The sequence below is a fragment of the Vipera berus genome, assembly GCF_964194415.1.
Source record: "Vipera berus genome assembly, chromosome: 2".
Classification (NCBI taxonomy): domain Eukaryota; kingdom Metazoa; phylum Chordata; class Lepidosauria; order Squamata; family Viperidae; genus Vipera; species Vipera berus.
This window is the reverse complement of record NC_138203.1, coordinates 173,958,118-173,980,344: the sequence shown is the minus strand read 5'-3', so window position 1 is coordinate 173,980,344 and position 22,227 is coordinate 173,958,118. Positions and strand designations below refer to the sequence as shown.

The window sequence follows — 22,227 nt, the reverse complement described above, 5'->3', positions numbered from 1 at the left end:
ATCGGCTTATACTCGAGTCAATAACTTTTTCCAGTTTTTGGGGGTGAAATTGGGGGTCTCGGCTTATACTCGAGTCGGCTTATACTCAAGTATATACGGTATGTTTCAATACATATAATTTTCTTAAAATACCATGATTGCAGTTTCCACTGAAAACAGCTCATTTGTTTTCTCCTGTCATTTTTACTCTTTAAGAGTACAGAAAAAGTTGGTCTCAAGAGTCTAATTTACTCCAAAAGATCAAGCTTGTAACTCAGTATTTGTTTACTTCACTTGAAGAAGTTGAATTAATGATTGTTCCCCAGATGCTCCTTGAAATGTAATAGTTTTGTAAATGTTCAAGAAGCAAAACCAACAGAATAGAATACTAACTTCAACTACTCCTAACAGAAATATAAAGATTTGCAAAATGTCTATGGAGATTCTCAGTCATCCAAGTCATAGTTATCACAAAGGTGCTTTTTTACGAGGCAACTAGACTTTCTTGTTTTTCTTTGAAGACATTTCGCTTCTCATGAGAAGCGAAATGTCTTCAAAGAAAAACAAGCAAGTCCAGTTGCCTTGTGAAAAAGCACCTTTCGGATAAAGATTTACAAAGTTAGAGATAACTTGTCTTTTACATTCAAATAACATAAATATTTATTTATTTATTTATTATTGGGACTTATATGCCGCCCTATCTCCTGAAGGACTCAGGGCGGCTAACAACAATAAAACACAATAATACAAATGTTAAAAAAAGAGATTAAACTAACAAGCCCCAGTGATAAAATATTAAAAACATTTTTAAAAAACAAAAACAAAACCCTATCGTCAGTCCAGGTCAGCCTGATGGAAAAGAAATGTTTTGAGGTTGCGACAAAAGGACCGGAGATCTGGGGCCATCCGGAGCTCAAGGGGAAGCTGATTCCACAGGGCTGGCGCTCCCAAAGAGAAGGCCCTCCCCCTGGGGGTCGCCAGCTGACATTGTCTAGCCAACGGCACCCTGAGGAGGCGCACTGGGTGATGGGAAGTCGTTCCTGGCAGCAGACGGTCCTGCAAATATGGGCTGGATATTTAAGAATAACTAGAATTCTGAGATTCTATAGTAACACCTTCTATTTTATATTTTTTTCAGTATTGAAAAAGTCAGCACATCACTGAATTTATTTCAGTTTGCAACATTTTCAAATTCTATATAGAATTCCTTTTTGCTAGATATCTGAGCAGCTCATAATTTTATAATCATAGTTTTACCAGAGATTTAATGTATTTAATATTTCTTTTAATTTTTATATATTGTATTTTATTGTATTGCCCTGTACACCGCCCTGAGTCCTTCGGGAGAAGGGCGGTATAAAAATTAAATTATTATTATTATTATTAATATACTATTCTGTCCAAACTTGAGGCATTAAAAATTGGCATTTACAGCCATCATTGGATTTTTCCAAATAAACCAGAATTCTTTTGATGGATTAGGCCAGACATATCAAACTCGCGACATCACGTGACATTGTGCAACGTATCGGGACAGTTTCGCTGGCAATGGGGTGGGCGTAGCTTCCGGATGACATGTCCGGCCTGTGGGCCGGGAGTTTGACACCACCGGATTAGGCAAAAAACATTACTTAGATTTGTTGCAATGTTTATAATTACAGCAGGATCATTTCTGGGGGAAAAATATGGACATTTTAAGAATAATTTATATAATTTGAGAATTAGAATGTCAGATTCTTTAGCTAATGCATAAGACCTAGAAAAATGGCAGAGGAAATTGAAATGGATAGTTGTAAGGTACAATAATTATTGTGAGAATTAAATAAAAGTATGAAGTATAATGATAGTAATGTATGGGTTGTTCTCAGAGTCTTAGTGCTGATGGATCAATCAGTTCAACCAATACCGCTATGTGTAATATCTTTAAAGACAGATGCAGCAGGGAAAAAATATTTAAATACTGTCTTCTTTTTTCCTATGCATTATCTAGGCTGTACCCCTCGGAAGTGTGGAAGAGGGATAACAGATGCCATAATAAACAGGGAAGAAGCTGAGCAAATCCGTAGGTAAATATTTTTTTTCCAGACACAGAATGTCCTTGTTAAAAACTTCAGAATAGTGTGGTGATGGTGTTTTCTGTTTGATGTATAAACAGCATACAGTTATCCCCTTGTTGTGATTGAATTTATGATGACTCTGAACAAATGGTAGTTATGACTGAACCTTATAATTATGGATGATGCAACATCCCCAGCCATGTGATCATCACAATTTACAACTTTCCCTGCTGGCTTCCCACAAGCAAAGTCAGTTGGGACACTGGCAGGAAGTTGGAAGTTTCAATCATTTGAGATCTTTGTTTAACAACCTGTGCAGTTTTTTTTTAACAGTGACACCCAGGAGGGTCATCACTAAGATAACACAAAGTGGTGCAGTCACATAATTTTTCAGTTTATGACCATGTTACTTAACAACAGAATTACCAGTCACAATAGCATTGTTAAACAAGGACTTCCAGTACACATTATTTTTATTTATTTATTTTTTATTTTAATTCCATTTATATCCCGCCCTTCTCCGAAGACTCAGGGCGGCTTACAAGCTTAGCAGTAGCCTTCATTCTATGTATATGCCTGGTTATTAGGGCTTTCACACCACCACCCCAAGCGGCATTATTACAAAGTCAGCTTAATTGCCCCCAACAATCTGGGTCCTCATTTTACCTACCTCGGAAGGATGGAAGGCTGAGTCAACCTTGAGCCTGGTGGGATGCGAACCTGCACTAATTGCAGGCAGCTGGTGTTACTTACGGAGGCATTAGCCCACTGCTCCACCAAACATTATTTTCATACCATTCAAAGGAGTCAATAAAAAAAGCTTAAGAAGAATAGAAAAAGACATAGAACCTATGTTCTCCAGCAGCCAATAACCAGACAAGCAGGGATGAGAGCACCAGCCAAACAATCAAGCAGAAAACAATCCCTGATCAAGGAACTACCAAGGAGAAAACCACATCCCCACTATTGCTGGCAGGGCAAGCTATGGTATAGAAACTGGGAGCAAACCTCATGCTTACTCATACTGATTTTTTCTATAAGAAAACAGTCAAGAGAGCACCAAAGACTCCACATTCCACTAATTTCCCCAGTCCTAGTCAAGAGGACTATTGGTGAAATATCTGGGGATTCTTGTTCCCCATTTAAAGAGACTTACATCCCTTCCCCTGATTTAAAGCTTTTAACATGAAACATACTTTTTGGTCTGCATTCTATTTACATTCAAGCATGCTTTTGAAATAAGTTGCCATTATTATTTCATTTAACAGGTATGGAATTGAGGTTGGGAAGGCCAAAGGATCAAATGCTTCCTTTTAAAACATGAGATTATACCTCCTCTCTAGCTATTAACTTGTTTATTGACAGTGATACCAAATGAGCATGATACTGGCCATAATTTAAAACCAGGTTTCCAAATTGTCTCCATTGTATTTTCATATTTTGGCATTTGGATCTTGAAATCCAGAAAACCTATCTAGAATAGTTTGCTCCATCTTAGATACACCTCCCAAGGACACATACTGTACCTCTTTTAATGAGTATGTTTGTTTGTGTATATAAACACAATATTTATTTTATGGATATGCAGTTTTATACTCTGTGCTATATGCCTCTGTTTCAGCATGTGATATTCCTATGAGATGTTGATTGGCTCAGCATGAATGTATATTTTGGTCTTGTTAAACAGTATAGTATACTGTTGAGAATCGTATTCACTATTTTCTCTCTTGCCAGCCCTATCCCCTGGATAGCCTAAATTGTTCTACCTATATTTGAAATTTAATATTGTGGGGGGGGGAAGCTAAGTTACTTACAAGATGATGATGATGATTATTATTATTATTATTATTATTATTATTATTATTATTATTATTATTTATTTATTTATTTATTTATTGAATTTTTATACCGCCCTTCTCCCGAAGGACTCAGGGCGGTGAACAGGGCATATAAATAGAAATACAAAAGTTAAAAAAAAGATTAAATAATTGCCCAATAAAACAATCAAAATATAAAACCCATTAAAACTCTAAGGTTCCCCCATCAGGCCAGGCCAGCTTGTTCGAATAAATGGGTCTTTAACCCGCGCCGGAAGGAGCGAAGATCCGGAGCTCAACCGGCAGTTGGTTCCATAAAGCCGGGGCGCCCACAGAGAAGGCCCTCCCCCTGGGGGCCGCCAGTCGACATTCTCTGACCGGTGGCACCCTGAGGAGGTCCTCTCTGTGGGAACGCACAGGGCGGAGGGGAGTCGACGCCGGCAGCAGGTGGTCCCCAAGATGCTAACCACACAAAGATTATAGATTTATATTCATGATTAATAATTATTAAACCCCTTTTTCCTGTTTCTGACACAACTGGTAATAGTACATTAAAGCTAATAGGGATTCATGTGTTAACAAAGTAAGGAGGGAATATTTGTTTTCAGCTGCTAAACCTTAGCTGGAAAAGTACACCTTGACCAGCCATTATGTTAGTTATGCCGTTTTGTCGTTTTCACTAGCAAATGCTTTGCCTCTTTCTGAGTAATGTGTATGGCAAGGTGGCCCTCAATGGTAAACACAGAAAGAATGGAAAGCTTTAATTAAGGGCTTTTTCACTTTTTCCAGTACAGATGGGCAGCTCTTTTCATCACAGAAGGTACTTCAGCTGCTCCCTTTTCATTCTCTCTACTGCATTTTTTAAACTCTTCTATTCAGCCTATAGATTCCCATTTTCCTATAGAACAATATTTCATTAATAATGAACTAGATTTTCCTATCCTTTGCTCACTTGTAATTCAAAATTTGTTGCTGACCTTTGGAGCAAGAAACACAATAGTAGCTGAGGCTGTTTCCCAGTCACACTATCTAGAAATGACTGTAAGCGTCGAGCTTTGGATTTTGTCGCTTTTATTAGCAAATGCTCTACCTCTTTCTGAGTAATGTGTGTGGCGCAGGTGGCCCTCATCATCTACAGTATTTTATTTCTATTTTTGTTAAAGGAAGTCCAGATCATGCAGGAAAGTTAAAGTAACTGTAGCTTGAAGCTCCCCCCCCCTTTACATGAGCACAACTTCAGGATAGCTTTTGTCTGTGCATAAATTATCTATTTTTAAGGTCACATCTACAGGTTTTTTTAATCCATGGTTTGAGCCCTTGAGAATGAAGCTCCACAGATAATGAGGGCCACCTGTTAATGCTGATTTACCTGCTATGAATCCAAGGGGGCTTGCCTTTTCTGTTTCTTCTCTTATCAACGGTGGGAAGTTGTATTTCAAAAGCATCTGTAAACAACTGGGGAAAAACCTGTGTTTTGAGATTGTTGTTTCGTCCACAGAATAGCAGAGAGGGGACTGTCCCTGGGAGGATCGGATGGAGGGGTGAGCAGTGTCCTGTTACTTTCTTACATACTTCTTGTATTCAGGCAAGATTATTCAGATTATGTTTTACACTGTCTTTCGGGGAGAAGTACCAGTCAGACAGAAACGGGAGTCCATCCTCATCTTCCATTTATCAAAATGTTCAGTTTAGTTACTAATAGGAATCTCAGTTGTCTGTGATCCAGTAACAACGAATCTCAGATTTTGCCATTCGATCTTAGTGTCTTTTTTATTAGGACATGTACACCCTATTCAACAAGGAATCAATATGTCCTTGCCATTGTTTGAAAGCCACAAAGTTTCTTGATCTGGAATAGTGAGAAGGACCCACTTTCAACCTGCCTTTCTGTTCTCTTAGAACTGTACATTGCCAGTTCTTTCCTTGCCCAAGGTCTGTCAAATAAGTTTCCACTAGGATATATTAGTTAATTGCATCAATGTGCTCATTTGCTATTATGCTGAATGTCTTTAAGCACAGAATTTTAATTGCACTAATGATTGCATGATTGAACTTGATTGATTGGCTTAGGAGCTTTCTTCCATAAACAAATGTTATTTGTATGCTTAAATTGTAACATATTAATAGCACAATCATGATAAAAGAAGGAAAAGAATACAATTTCATGCAGTGTGATATTGATTAATTAATTTTACTATTGAATAAAGTATTTCAAAATAATATTGGGTTAATATTACAGTAATTTTAATTACTGGAATCAAATCACATATCAATTATTAGTAAAAATAAGAACTGTTAATTGGAATAAATTGTATAACTTGTTTTTACCAAATTTAAATAATTTGTCTTTGTTAGCTAAAACAGACAAGATTTAAGTGTATCTTAAAAGCGACCCAAACTTTGCATATAGTACAAGTCTATGTACAAAATAACTGTTTTTTTATTAAAGAGTTTTACAAAAACAAAATTTTACAATACATCCCCAAATCCCTCCCACCCCAAACCCGCCCACTTCCCCCCCCCCACTTCCCAGAGCTAAATACAGGATTATAGTTACAATAATCATATTCTAAATACAAATTATGCATAATATACAATTAACCAAATTCATAATGTGCTTTAACTCCCCTTTAATATAACTACAAACAACGTGCCAATAACAATATCCCACTAAAATCTACTCATAAGCTAAATGGAACTTTTTAGTGCCATATTTGTTCTGAATATAATTTATCCATCTCCTCCAAACTGAAATATATCTTTCCTGTGAATGATCTTTCAAATAAGCAGAAATCTTAGACATTTCTGCAAGATTCGAAACTTTAAACACCCATTCTTCTATAGTGGGCAAACTATCCTTCTTCCAATATTGTCCCACCAGTAACCGAGCTGCTGTTATCATGTTCAACATCAAGTTAGTTTCTTTAACATCACAATCTACAACAATACCCACTAGAAACAATTGCGGAGAAAACTTTATCTTTCTCTTAAAAATCTTTTGAATGTTCCACCAAATTTTAATCCAAATAGCTTTTATATTTCTACAAGTCCACCACATGTGAAAATAGGTAGCTTCTAAACTACCACACCTCCAACATTTAGACTGTAAATTAGGATACATGTTGGACAACTTCTTGGGATCCAGATGCCATCTATAAAACATTTTATAAAAATTTTCTCTTAAATTTTGAGCCTGAGTAAATTTAACATTTCTGACCCAAATTATCTCCCTGGTGTCCAACGAAATTGGTTCCTGAATATTTTGTGCCCACTTTATCATGCAGTCTTTAACCAGTTCCGTTTCCGAATCCAATTCAATTAAAGCATTATATATCCTCTTTATATGTGCACAATTTAAATCTCTAATTTGCTTTACTAAATTTTGATCTATAATTGTGATGCCAACCTTTTGATCTGACTTCCACCTAGCTTTCAATTGGGTATATTGAAACCAAGAGTAACTTATGTTTTCTTGTCTTAACTCCTCTAATGGTTTAAGTTGCCAATCATTCCCTTGCAATCTACCGTAAGTAATTCCTTATAAGAAACCATATCCATACTCCCATAGATACGCCCTCTATTGCGTGTCCAGGAATTCCCCAAATCGGTATTTTATAATTTAACTTATAATAATACTTTTTCCAGACACGCAATAAAGCACTTCTAAGAATATGGGATTTAAAAGCCCTGTCCACCTTCTTATCGTAAAGCAAATATGCATGCCATCCATATACCAAATCCCATCCCTCAAGATGAAGTATTCTCTTGTTAGTTAAATTAACCCAATCACTAATCCAGGTCAAGGCAACCGCATCATAGTACTATGTACAAAATAACTGTTCATAAAGAGTTTTCAAGTTAAATTCAGAATTATTTTTAAATATATAGTTAATTTTGGCATTGATGCATAATCCACAAATTAGTTTACTAAGTCTTTTTTATGTACCTCATCTATTATGATAGCTTCTAGCTATATTATTGCACAGTAAAAACCTAACTTTGATTATATCTGCTAATGTTACTGATTTTGGATTCCAGCAATACAGTCCTTAACTTGTTCAGTTTCTGGTTCTTATTTCAGTAACAACTTAGAAATAAGCCCCAACAAATATGTTGAGTTTTGAGTTAACAAGTTTTTAAAATTCAGTCAAGTCTCTTGAGTATTCTTCCTTATTTGAACTACACTACCTATTTGGAGATATTGAAACCAATTAAACAATTCTAACCATTCTAAGGAGAGAATCTTAAAAGATTTCATTTTTATTTTATCAGTATGAATTTCCACTAGTCATTTTTTTATATATTCACCTTCAGGAAAATAAATACTTAATATTGAAGCAAGGGATTCGGATTAAACAACTGGTGTAATAATATAATTTAAGGTTTGATACTGGTAATCCATCTCTTTCACATCTTGCAAAATCTTAAATTTTATTGCCAGTTTTTTATTTGATCAAATAGAATTAATTATTCATTACTGATACACATTTAGTATCTTTTCTTCATTTTTTATTGAAATTATTTGAAATTGAAAGTTAATTCTTGGTAAAATATCCATTTTTACTACAAATATGCTTTCTGATCAGGACAAGTTTAACATTTAACATTTAAAATAGCTGCCATTATGTTTTGTTTCCAAATATATGAATAATTATTCTTAAATAAATCTTTTTATATTTTGTTAAGTAAAATTCCCAGGTACTTAATTGATTTAACAGAAATACTATACCTTTTTTCTGACAGATTCCATATAATTTTGTTGTCTTGTTTTGATTAATCTGATATCCTAATACTAAACTATAGTGCCCTGTATCTTCCTGATTGAATGTAGGAAGTCTGTTTATTGAATATGTTAACTACAACTTTCTGTAACAATCAAGATTTTGGTAATGCATCTTTATAATAATGTAGGATTAGCCTATCTTGTCATATTTCCTGACATCAATCTTAGAATTCTGAAAATAGGATTTTCCCACTGACTCCTTTACAGCCCCAAAAGCTAGATGGGTCTGAATCTTTGCCCACCTATTTTGCAACTGTGAACTATGCTGTCTCTTAACTGACTGTTTGCTGGACAAAATCTTGCAATATATTGTTGAATTATCATCAGGTCCTGGAGTTTTTTTTTCATTTTTAACTTTTTAATTGATTTTTTAGTTTTGACTTCTGTTATGGCTTAAGAGCTTTTTGTTGATTAGTAAGATTTAAAATGATATGCCATTCAGATATTCAATTTTTGCTAGGTCAGATAGCTGTTTGCTGTACAATTCCAAAAGTAATTGATGAATAATGTAATTTGTTGTAGAGATGTATTCATTCTGTCCCAAACAGAACTTAACTTTTGTTTATGCCCTTCTTGTTTAGGATGATTTTTATAAATTTCACATACTTCCAATAAATCAGGCTGATTCAGTATTGCTTTTATCTTTTTTTCTCTAAATCATAGGTTGAACGTATGACTTCTTTTCAGTTGTTTCAGATCATTCAACAAGAAATCCCTCTGCTTTTGTATGGCTTTCCTTCTATTTGATGCAAGAGATATGGACAACTTTCTCATAAATGCTTTAAAGTATTAGGCAATCATATTTTAGTTAAAAGGCCTATCCTACTTCCCAAGTGAAGATTTGTAAAGTCAGATGTTATCACAAATAAGATTTTATTCCCTGTAACATAGTCTAAACCATACTGAGTGGAATTGGAGAAGGGTGGTTGTTTGCTGCTCTAAAATTTTATGTGTTTAAGATAACTTTATGTGCATGTGTGATCTGAATCACTTACAAACTGCTAATTGCTTTGCTATTCCCACAGATTAAGGATCAATAAGGAGAATATTTGTAGCTCAGGATTGAAATGAGAGGTCCTTGGTATTCTCTGAGCTTGGTTGTTTTCTTGCAGATATTTCATTACCCAAACTATGTAATATCATCAGTGCTCAAGATCAGACACCACCAAATAACCCTCAGGTTAAGGATTATAATATTCATCTGCTATGACATAAGAATATATATATTTTTCATGCAGATCCTTACACTATTTTTTTATTTATGCTGGTATACTAATACTTCCGTGTCGGAAGCACCAAAGTGCTTCCATAGTGAAAGGATTTGCCAGTGATATCACCATTGCCTGGGAGATGCCAAATTGGGGGATCCTTTTGAGTCCTCATGAAGTTTTCTACTCACGGTTACCTACTTTTGAACCACTGGGTTGGCAGGTGCTGGAGAATGTTGACTAGAACTTACTTCATCCTGTGGCAGCAATGGGTTTCAAACGTGAGCCTGCCAATCATCAGCCCAGTGTTCTAACCTCATGAGCCACAGTGTTCCTATTTATGCTGATGAGCAGATTCTCATGAATGATTGTCTTTCTTGACCTTTTGTTTCTATTAATGCCCTTTGTACAGTTTTTGTAGAAACTGAAAGCTTTGTTTTAATTTGCTTTGTCAGTATATTGTAAAGCTACCGGTAATTTTTATTATTATCTGAACAGGTTCCTATATAATCTGACCAAGGTCATGAAAGAGAATAGTACTGCTGTTGCTCCTAATGTTAATTTTTCAAAAAAAATACATTAAATTAGATGTTCCATGGAGAATATAAGAAACTGATTCCTGAATAAAAATATACCATGGCTTTACCTTATTAAACAAATAACCTTTGTTTGAATTTTATTTCATATATAAACGTAGTTTAAATAAAAATATAGTGTCAGGCAATTTTTCTTGGTGATGTATACTTCCCTTCTGGAAGGTGCTAATGTATTGCTCTTTATTGTAACATGAGACCACTTCAGAGGATTGTTCTTTTTCTGTCTGGAGGCTTATTCTGAAAAAAAAAATGAAGCCAGAAAAAATTCAGACCACTTAATTATAATTCATATTATCTCTTCCCATCTGCCACATTACAGTTCAGCAAAAAGTCAGGGTATGTGGAAAAGTTGCACATTCCTGCTGTACAATTTAGTTTGCTTGTTCATTTTATCCAGATAGAAGAAGCAGAGGGATAAATACACAATAATTTGCAACCATTTGAATTGGCTAAGTATTGGAGGAGTTGTTATTAAATATTTTTAGTTATTGAAGAAATTGTTATTTAAGTCATTAACCTGTTTCTTAACAGTAATTTATATCATGGTTTAAATCACAATTTAAGTCAAATCCACTCCACTTGAAAGTTCATAACTTTTCCCCCTCCAGAAATAGTGGTAAGGCTCAGTGTATTCGTAATTGGTAACCATTGTGTATGAATAATTTACACAAATAATGAACTGTCGTAAGTTGTGACTATAGCCTGCGGATAGCCTTGGGTTAGGCTGAAACAGGAAAGAAGATTTAACCAGCAAGGTATTTAAAAGACTTGACAAATACTTAACACACACACATACACACACACACACACACACACAACTCAGAGTATGTTTGACTTTCCTTAATTCTTGGGTAATATTTACAATCAACACAATTTTAAATTAAGTTCTGAGAACATTGTAGAATAGGAATGTGACTTCCAATCTGTCTTCTTTTTAAAGAAAGCAACATGCCTTAAATATTTTCCATTGTCTGTATTTACATACTTATTTTATTTATTTATTCCTATTTCAGGCTTCAATTCTAGATTTGCACTCTGGAGCCCTTTCTTTGGGGAAGCATTTTGTTAATATGTACAGGTAAATTTGGAATTGCATTTTAATATATATACCTTTAGAATGATTGATCTTTGTTCTTTCAGCTTTCAGTCTGTTAAAGATGTGTAAAGCACAAGTTAATCTATTTTTAGCAGTTTTTCTTCATTTAGCAAATAACAGGTGATAACCCTTTTGGGGATATTGGATGTAGAAATAGGCTCTTGTTCATTTTAGAATATTTTTTTAAACAAGCTGTCAGTTTTCCATAGTAATTTCTATTTACTAAAATTGATCTTGTGTGTTAGACTTACCGTAATAAGTATTGTTCTGAAATGTTAAAAATAATTGCTTATTAAAATTGTGATCTGAGTGAACAATTTAATTGAAAAAATATTGAAAGTAATTGGTTGGGACAAAGATTTAATCTGCATTATCTGTGAATTGGTTTCATGAGTCACTTTCCCCCCCTCTAGATATTTTAATGATAAAATCCATGACATCTTCACAGAAGAGGATTTTCAGTTATACCAGTAAGAAAATCCAGATATTATAAAATTTTATTTTTGCTTTCTCCAGTCAGCCAGTTAGCATAACCTCATTATACTAGTACCCATTGTTTATTACTGTATTTGATCCGGGGTCTTGTTATGTAGCAGAAAAAGATGATTCAGTTTGCATTGTAGAACTATTAGCTCAGGAAACCTTTTAATAGCTTGAAGGGAAGAATCTTCGTGGTATCAATGTTGTTTTACCACTAATGAATGGAGGGATAGAGAACAGAAAGAATTTGGTTAGATGTAGCTTAAGGCATTCTAGACTTTATTTAATCCTAGCATTTGATTTTGGTACAGTCCACTACTTTAATGGCAAAAGAGAGAGAGAGAGTCTCTTGTGCAGCTTTCTTTTTAAAGATTAGTAATATTTAAGACTAGTAATAATTGATATGAAGATGCCATCATCTTCTGAGAGGTAGGTTAGGCTGAGAGAGAGTGACTGTCCCAAAATTAACCTGTGGGCTTCTGTGGCTGATGATGGACTAAAACCTGCATCTCCCTACTCCTAATCCAGCATTTTAACCACCACACCACATTGGCCTTGGCTACTATCAGCTGTTCATTGCTGTTGGAGATGACTTGAGAAGGACTGTGGGATGATGCTTAAATAGAAACTCGGAGAAGGTGTGTGCTTAGTGAGAGCATTCTGGACCTGTCAATAATTTTCAGGGGAATATTTGTTATCTGATTGTTTTGGGAAGGACTAATTGTAGTTCTATGTGATATTTTGAACCGAGAAAAGATAAAGTAGTCTTAATTATATTAATCTGATTCATGAATGAATTCTAACTGTAGATGTTATGCTCGCCATTCAGTTTATACTGTGTATTTGCTTCTTTTACTGGATACTGCCTCTAATATAGCTAGTTCTAGGTAGAAGATTCATTCTGAAAAGGCAGATAAACACAAGTCTAAATGGTGGGTTGATATAAAAATAACCTTTCATTTTGGATTATCATTTCTGGTCATGGCTCTGTTATTAAAGAGCATCTGATGGTTTTAGATATAATCACAGCTATTGTGTCAGAGAGCACAGAAGAAATTCTTAAAGGATTTTTAAGTACAATTCAGTATGTGGATAGCCTTCAGAATGGCAAGTTGAGGGAATAGCTGAAGAAAAGCCTTATTGTCTACTTGAGTGGCTGAATTGATTTTTGTCAAATAGACTATGTGAATAGAAATTAGTTATTGAGGAAGATTTTTAAATGATGGGCAAAGCTTACTGAAAAAAGAAAAAAGCCTTTCAAACTGATTTGCTTTGGTAAAATAAGTTTCCTGAATAAACTTTTCTGAATAAACTTTTTTTTAAAAAAGGTAGATCTGAGATTTGGAAAAGAAGTGTGGATAATGAAAGAAAACAGCATTTGTGTTATGTGCAAGTTTGTGCTGTTAGATCAGTGCTTCCCAAACCTGGATAAATTACCCAAAATTGGGTAAAAGTGGTTTTTCATTCAGTAATGTCACACCAACTCATTATCCACCATAACAGGGACATTTAAATTGACTTAAAGTTTGCCATGTTTATTGAAATACATTCAGAAATCTCTCAAAGTATTCCTGTTACGATGAAAAGCAATAAAAATGACAATGAAATTATTGTTGAAATGATATAAAAATGTTTTTATAACACCGGTAGTCCTTGAATTATTACCAGTTGTTCAAAGTTACGACTCACCTTTCAATAAGATTTTCTGTTAAGCAGTTTTGGGTTATGAAGAAAAAGGCTGAGAAGCACTTTTTTTATTGTGCTTGTTAGATAGACAATTTCTTTTCTTCTAAATCTTTTATCAGTGTTGATAAAAATTGAGAACATGGACACTGGCTTCTGTCACATGTTATGCCCAAATGGTCAACGGAGCGGGGGGGAGGGGTTAAAAAGGCAGTGAAGGTCAGTGGGAGGCCACTAGCATGTAGGCCAGCATGGGCTGCAGAATATAGGGGGCCAAAGGGGCAAAGATGTGTTGGGGTGGGGGAGTTAAAGTGCATCTGTGGTTTTTAAGTGCAGGTGGGCTGCCAAGCACTTGAATTTTGATTACATGATTACAGCATTACATTACAGAGATGCTGTAATGGCTGTAAATTTGGTTGACAGGGCATAAATACCGTTCATTCAGTGCGCCTGTAACTTTGAATAGTTGCTGAACCAAGAGTCATAACTCAAACACTACTTAGAGTTTTACAGCATTGGCTTAAATTCTAAGTCTTTTTTTCCCACCTGTTTGAATATTGGCTGATTTTCTTCTGAGTCTTGAAAGTGAAAAATAACACCCTAGTTTTTAGATAATACTTCTGTCACTGGTTCCCACTCTGCCTGCTTCAGGCCTTCCACCCAAATGTGACAGAATTTCTCTTGGCCTCCACTTCCATTAACAAAAGCGTTCGATGGGTGAAAAGCTTTTCCATGGCAAGATTGAATTCACCCATCGTGACTTATAAATCTGATTTATGACACATGATGTGTGAAACCGGGCACAGTTAGAAAAAAATAACAAATTACACTTTTTTTTAGATTGCAGGTAATAGTAGTAAAGTATAAAGTACAAGTCATATACAGTATTTGTATCATTGGAAGGTTCTGAACTGAACTGAACTGTGAACAAATTAATGCAAGCTATTCTCTCTGAGGCTGCTATCTACGATGTATTATAATTAATTGTGCTACACATATGTTAAAGAATATTTGAGACAATGTGAATGGATTTCTTTTAATCTGTATATGTTAGATATTGTGAAATAAAAGAATTATTTAAAATAAATCCAATGTTTTGTGCAGAGTTTTACTCAGTTCTGATGCTCTTTTCTTATTTGTAGTGATGTGAGGCTCAGAATTCAACAAAAAATAGCTCTTGCTTTTGGCATCAGCTCATCTTCCATGTATTTGACGAAACCAACTTTCTTCTCTAGAATAAATAACTCAGAAGCAAAGACAACCCATGATGAATATTGGCATCCCCATATTGACAAGGTAATGGGATATTGAAATATTATTTTCGTTACTATTCTTTTAAATGTCTACCTTTGGTATTGGTGTCCTGTGTGCTAGCACTCTAATTAAAGAGTCACGATAGTGTGATGTAATTTTAGGATGTAAATACAATGTATACTTTCTCAGAAGTAACCCTTGCTGAGCTTAATAAAACGTATTCATAAGTAAATGGATATAAATAGAATGACTTTTAAATTTGTAGTACTCCCATTTTGGTGAGTCAAAACTTAGAAGTTAAAAACTGGGATTGTTTCCGATTAAGTAACATAATCAATCTGGCCATTCTGTTGATTATTATTATGTTCTGCTAGATAATATAAAAATGTAGGAACAAAGAATAGCATCTGTAGCATTTTGTTCATTAGGAGAATTTTCTTATCTTGATAAGGCTAAAATATTTTTAGTATATGACTTTGAGGAACTTATTTGGGGGTATTTTATTTTCTTATTTTTTTAGAATTTTCTTTTATCATGTTGGCTTTCTATTGCCTTTTATATTTGTACCATGTAGTCCATTATTTATACAGTTTACATTCTGCCCCAAGCCGACTGCATTTAATCCTCCACATCGACCCGGTCACACCCACCTAGCCATGCCCCCTGGCAGATGGCCGTGTCCACCTAGTCACGCCCACCTGGCTGCAGTGAGTCATCATAGACACATCCTTACTGCCATGCTGCAGGCTTCAGCCACACACATGCATGCACACTTTCTCGGATGATTATCAGTTTACTAGGATGAAGAAGTTACAGTGAAACAAGGAACGTAAACAAAGCCAAAGCTTGCTTGCAAGGTTTGCTTTGGAAACGAGCATGCCGAAGAATTATCCACAATCAGCTCAGTGTTCAAAATTAGGTCAAGGTTATCAGCCACTCCAAAGGTTAAAGACCCCAAAACCAAAATCACACACAAATGTTATACGTGAGCTGGATGTCTGACATTTCCAGCAAAGAAAGCAGGCAAAGTAGATTCTTAGATAGGTTGCAGCCAGCGGTCACCAATTAGAAGGTTTACTTCTTTGCTTGGTGAGGAATCTAATAGACCTCCTCTGCTCTCTACTTGTCACATATGCGGGCTGGGAGGTCATATGTCATTTTCTGAATTTTCCAGATGCTCAAGTGTGCCTGTGTTTGATCAGCTTCATGTAATTTCTCCTGTCATACCACTGGTTCAGGTTGTTCAGTATCAGATTCAGACTCCATAAGTGAGTTGTAAGTGTGGTCTATGACAATTTCAAAGGCTCTGACTATGGTTTGAACAAAACAGCTATTCCCTCATCACCCAGAGCTTAAATCCCACAGGAGTCTCCTCATGAGTAGGAGCAGTTTGGAGCACTTGTAATTTCAAATCTTCTTGTCTAGAGAAGAATTGTCAAAGAGGCAGTCTACTTGCCTGCTTTTTTTTATCCTGTGGTGGTTGTTAGCTTCTTCAGTCCATCATTACTTCCCCAGAAATGGTAAGGCTCAGAAAGATCCTGAAGTTATATTCATCAGGAGGAAACTGGGCAGTTCTGTTCTAGATCTAGCCAAGATCTTTTTTTCTGAACTTTTCCGGTGATTGGAAGAGAGTAATTTATTACTTTCTGCTCAACTAAATGTGAGTGACACTGTGGCACTAAAACAATTACCGGTAGCTCAGCATTCTGCAACACATTTTGCAACTGAGATTACATTGATCTATAAAACTGAACTCTGGTAGATAAAGGTGAAAAACCACCTTTTCTGGATTCCACATTTTTAAAAAAGTTTACATTTATTTGTGACCTTCAAAGCTTTCGTTCTAGTGAAAATATTTTTTTTCCCTCAAAGCTGTACAATTAGAAATACTGACTATTCAGTAACTTATGGAAAATTGGGTTTGAAACATCATGAAGACATTTTACTCTGTATTATTGATTGAGGAAATTGTGGATTGCTGACAAAAACCTTTCTAGGGATTTTTCCTGTATTGTTGGAATACATTTGCACTTTTCAGCAGAGGATAAGTGGTGCTGAAAATAGTTGCAATTTATTGACATCATTTTAGCTTCTTTTAAAAAAGACAAATATCTCAAACCTCATATTTGAAGGCAGTCCTATTCCCTTTAGTACATAAATTAATTTACAGTGGCAGCAGCTGGAATAAAAGTAGCAATACAGCAGAAGGCTCACTTGGGTCTTTCAGTAAATGATTAGGAAATTATGCAAAATAATTGATAACTCTCTGCAAAGATACTTTCATTTGCATATGCTACTTCCTCATCATTTCTTTCATTCTTAAACCAATTTTTAGAAGAAAATTATTTTTGTTGGGAACATGCACCACATAACAATTTTTCTTCTGAAAATAGATTGTACATGACATAAGTATTGGACACACCATATTGTCCCAAAGGTGCTTTTTCAAAAGGCAGTTGGATTTCCTTGTTTTTCTTTGAAGATGTTTTGCTTCTCATCCAAGAAGCTTCTTCAGCTCTGACTGGATGGTGGGGAATGGAAAGATTTATATTCCTTGCAGACAGCTGGTCATTTACATTCTTTTAGAGGGTCATTGAGGCCACTTGGACGTTTGTCTGTGTCCTCAAGATCACCTGAATGGTGCAAATAAGTGTGGAGCCTTCTTGGAATTGCTGAAAAGATTGTGTTGTAGAAGACTGATGATAGATGGTGTCGTATCTATCCCCCTCTATTGAGAGTTGTTAGTTGCGAAGTCATGTCCGACCCATCGCGACCCTATGGACAATGTTCCTCCAGGCCTTCCTGTCCTCTACCATCTTCTGGAGTCCATTTAAGCTCACACCTACTGCTTCAATGACTCCATCCAGCCACCTCATTCTCTGTCGTCCCCTTCTTCTATTGCCCTCAATCTTTCCCAGCATTAGGCTCTTCTCCAGTGAGTCCTTCCTTCTCATTAAGTGGCCAAAGTATTTGAGTTTTAGCTTCAGGATCTGGCCTTCTAAAGAGCAGTCAGGGTTGATCTCCTCTAGGACTGACTGGTTTGATCGCCTTGCAGTCCAAGGAACTCGCAGGAGTCTTCTCCAGCACCATAGTTCAAAGGCTTCAATTCTTTGGCGCTCAGCCTTTCTTATGGTCCAGCTTTCACTGCCATACATTGCAACTGGGAAGACCATAGCCTTGACTATACGCACTTTTGTTGACAGGGTGATGTCTCTGCTTTTTAGTGTGCTGTCTAGATTTGTCATGGCTTTCCTCCCGAGGAGCAAGCGTCTTTTAATTTCTTGGCTACAGTCCCCATCTGCAGTGATCTTGGAGGCCAGGAAAATAAAATCTGTCACTACCTCCATTTCTTCCCCATCTATTTGCCAGGAATTGAGAGGGCCAGATGCCATGATCTTGGTTTTCTTAATGTTTAGTTTCAACCCAAGTTTTGCACTCTCCTTCTTCACCCGCAACAAGAGGCTCTTTAGTTCTTCACTTTCTGCCATTAGAGTGGTATCATCTGCATATCTTAGGTTGTTGATGTTTCTTCCGGCAATCTTAATTCCAACTTTTGATTCATCTAGCCCTGCCTTTCTCATGATGTGCTCTGCATATTAGTTAAATAGGCAAGGCGACAGTATACAGCCTTGCCGGACTCCTTTCCCAATTTTGAACCAATCAGTGGTTCCGTCTCCAGTTCTCACTGTTGCTTCTTGGCCCGCATATAGCTTTCTCAAGAGACAAATAAGATGGTCTGGTATGCCCATCTCTTTAAGGACTTGCCACAGTTTGTTATGATCCACACAATCAAAGGCTTTAGCATAGTCAATGAAGCAGAAGTAGATGTTTTTCTGGAACTCTCTAGCTTTCTTCATGATCCAGCGTATGTTAGCAATTTGATCTCTAGTTCCTCTGCCTCTTCGAAATCCTGCCTGTACTTCTGGTAGTTCTCGATCCACATACTCCTGGAGTCTAGCTTGTAGAATTTTAAGCATAACTTTACTAGCATGAGAAATGAGTGCAATGGTGCGATAGTTTGAACATTCTTTGGCACTGCCTTTCTTTGGAATTGGAATGTAAACTGATCTTTTCCAATCCTGTGGCCACTGTTGAGTTTTCCAAATTTGCTGGCAAATTGAGTGTAGCACTTTTACTGCATCGTCTTTTAAGATTTTGAATAGCTCAGCTGGAATACTGTCACCTCCACTAGCTTTGTTGTTGCTCAGCTTTTCTAAGGCCCACTTCACTTCACATTCTAGGATGTCTGGCTCGAGGTCAGTGACCACCTCATTGTGATTATCAGGGATGTTAAGCTCATTCTTGTATAGTTCTTCTGTGTAATTTTGCCACCTCTTCTTAATCTCTTCTGCCTCTGTTAGGTCCCTGCCATTTTGGTCCTTTATCATGCCCATTTTTGCATGAAACGTTCCTTTCATCTCTCCAATTTTCTTGAAAAGATCTCTGGTCCTCCCTATTCTATTGTTTTCTTCTATTTCTTTGCATTGTTTATTTAAGAAGGCATTCTTATCTCTTCTAGCTATTCTTTGGAATTCTGCATTTAATTGGGCATATCTTTCTTTTTCTCCCTTGCCTTTCGCTTCCCTCCTTTCCTCAGCTATTTGCAAAGCTTCCTCAGACAGCCATTTTGCTTTCTTACATTTCTTTTTCTTTAGGATGGTTTTGGTTGCTACCTGTTGTACAATGTTGTGAACCTCTGTCCATAGTTCTTCAGGCACTCTGTCTATCAGATCTAATTCCTTAAATCTATTTGTCACCTCTACTGTATATTCAACAGGGATATGATTTAATTCATACCTGAGTGGCCTAGCACTTTTCCCTACTTTCTTTAATTTAGACCTAAACTTTGCAACAAGAAGCTCATGGTCTGAGCCACAGTCAGCTCCTGGTCTTGTTTTTACTGACTGTATAGAGCTTCTCCATCTTTGGCTGCAGAGCATATAGTCAATCTGATTTCTGTGTTGACCGTCTGGTGATGTCCATGTGTAAAGCCGTCTCTTGGGTTGTTGGAAAAGAGTGTTTGCTATGACCATCGTATTCTCTTGACAAAATTCTATCAGCCTGTGCCCTGCTTCATTTTGTACTCCAAGGCCAAACTTGCCTGTTATTCCAGTTATCTTTTGGCTTCCTACTTTAGCATTCCAATCCCCCATGATGATAAGGTCATCATTTCTGGGTGTTTGTTCTATAAGGTGCTGTAGGGCTTCATAGAACCGGTCAATTTCATCCTCTTCAGCACCGGTGGTTGGGGCATAGACTTGGACTACTGTGATATTGAATGGTTTGCCTTGGATTCGAACTGAGATCATTCTGTCATTTTGAGGATTGTATCCCAGTATTGCTTTTCCTACTCTTTTATTGACTATGAAGGCTACTCCATTTCTTCTGAGGGATTCTTGCCCGCAGTAGTATAACTGGTGGTCATCTGAATTAAATTCACCCATTCCTGTCCATTTTAGTTCGTTGATACCTAAGATGTCAATGTTTAGTCTTGTCATCTCTTGTTTGACCACGTCCAGCTTTCCTTGATTCATGGATCTTACATTCCAGGTTCCTATGGAGAAAAAATCTTTACAGCATCGGACTTTCCTTTCACCACCAGACATATCCACAGCTGAGCGTCCTTTCGGCTTTGGCCCAGTCGCTTCATTCTTTCTGGCGCTACTAGTACTAGCCCTCTGCTCTTCCCCAGTAGCATATTGGACGCCTTCCGACCTGAGGGGCTCATCTTCCAGCGTCATATCGTTTTGCCTTTTGGTACTGTCCATAGGGTTTTCATGGCAAAGATACTGGAGTGGGTTGCCATTTCCTTCTCCAGTGGATCACGTTTTTTCAGAACTCTCTGCTATGACCTGTCCGTCTTGGGTGGCCCTGCACGGCATAGCTCATAGCTTCATTGAATTATGCAAGCCCCTTCGCCACGACAAGGCAGTAATCCATGAAGGGGATTATTGAGAGAGGGCTGTTCAATTTGGACGTTGATGGCCTCTTTGACCCTTCTTTCAAACCAGTGGTCCTCTCTGTCCAAAATGTGGACTTTGCTGTCTTCAAAAGAGTGGCCTTTGTCATTTAAATGCAGATAGACTGCTGGATCTTTCTTTAGCTGTCTTTCAGTAGAGGGGGAGGGATATGACATCATCTATCTCCAGTCTACAACATAATCCTTTCAGCAGTTCCAAGAAGACTTCACATCCATTTGCACCACTCAGATGACCTTGGGGACACAGATAAACTTCCACCTGGCCTCAACAGCTCTCTAAAAGAATGCAAGTGACCAGCTGGCTGCAAGGAATATAAATCCTTCCATTCCCCACCATCCAGTCAGAGCTGAAGAAGTTTCTTGGATGAAAAGCGAAATGTCTTCAAAGAAAAATAAGAAAGTCCTATTACCTCTTGAAAAAAGCACCTTTGGGACAACCATGACCTGGATGACTGAGAATCTCCATAGACAAATACACTATACTCTGTTGTTGTTGTTTTTTTAAAAAAAATCAAATGGAGAAAATCCTATTCACTGTTCCTGGAATAAGTAAAAGAAAAAATTATATATGTTCAACATAAAAGGGAAAAAAACCCTACAAATTATTATACCAATTGCTTAACAAAAATGGGAAAAGGCAAACAGGAAATAACCTTCTTTTTACCTGCTGTTTGGTTTGATCTTTTCTAACAAGAATCTATGCGCTGTCTAAGAAAATTGCAAAGAGCAGGATGAAGAGACTGAGCTACAATTTAACAAAACATAGTGAGAGGATACTTATTTACTTTAAAGGAATCTTACATCTCCAAGGTCAGAGGAATTGCATCCTTGGACAGCTGATGGTTTGACAAACCATTATATGTTATTTTTAAAAAAAATAATGAAGAACTAGTGAAATTTCATATGATTGAAAGAGAAAAAAAATGTTCCTATCTTTGAAAAGGGGAAAGAAACCATCCAAGAAACTATTCACCAATCAATGATTATATCTCAGATCTCTATTACCTTGAAAATAATATGATAGTTACTAAACACAAGCATATATGTGTCATGGATAAGCCTTATTAGAATAACTTTATTTTTTTTTGTTCAGTAACATCATTAGATTTCAGCAAACCAAGGATCCCATAATATTCTGATTAGCAAATTGTCTGTTGAAAGGATGACATGATAATTAAGAGGTTGCCTAATTGACTTTAAAAAATCCCATTCAAACAGTGCTCATTCTGTAGAAATAAGGATGAAAATAACTAATATCCTTGGAAAAGTTCGATAAATCCATCTAAAGTTGCAG

General features: G+C 36.4%; 1 protein-coding gene across 1 annotated transcript in view; it reads left to right on the top strand.

The window, feature by feature from the left end:
- OGFOD3 (2-oxoglutarate and iron dependent oxygenase domain containing 3) overlaps window positions 1-22,227 on the top strand; it is a 48,117-nt gene that overhangs the window by 13,188 nt on the left and 12,702 nt on the right. Inside the window, exons 3-7 of the mRNA XM_081318013.1 lie at window positions 1,970-2,045; window positions 5,352-5,394; window positions 11,454-11,518; window positions 11,950-12,006; window positions 14,842-14,995. Of these exons, the coding sequence (XP_081174139.1) occupies window positions 1,970-2,045; window positions 5,352-5,394; window positions 11,454-11,518; window positions 11,950-12,006; window positions 14,842-14,995 (395 nt within the window). The remainder of the gene's footprint in view (window positions 1-1,969; window positions 2,046-5,351; window positions 5,395-11,453; window positions 11,519-11,949; window positions 12,007-14,841; window positions 14,996-22,227) is intronic.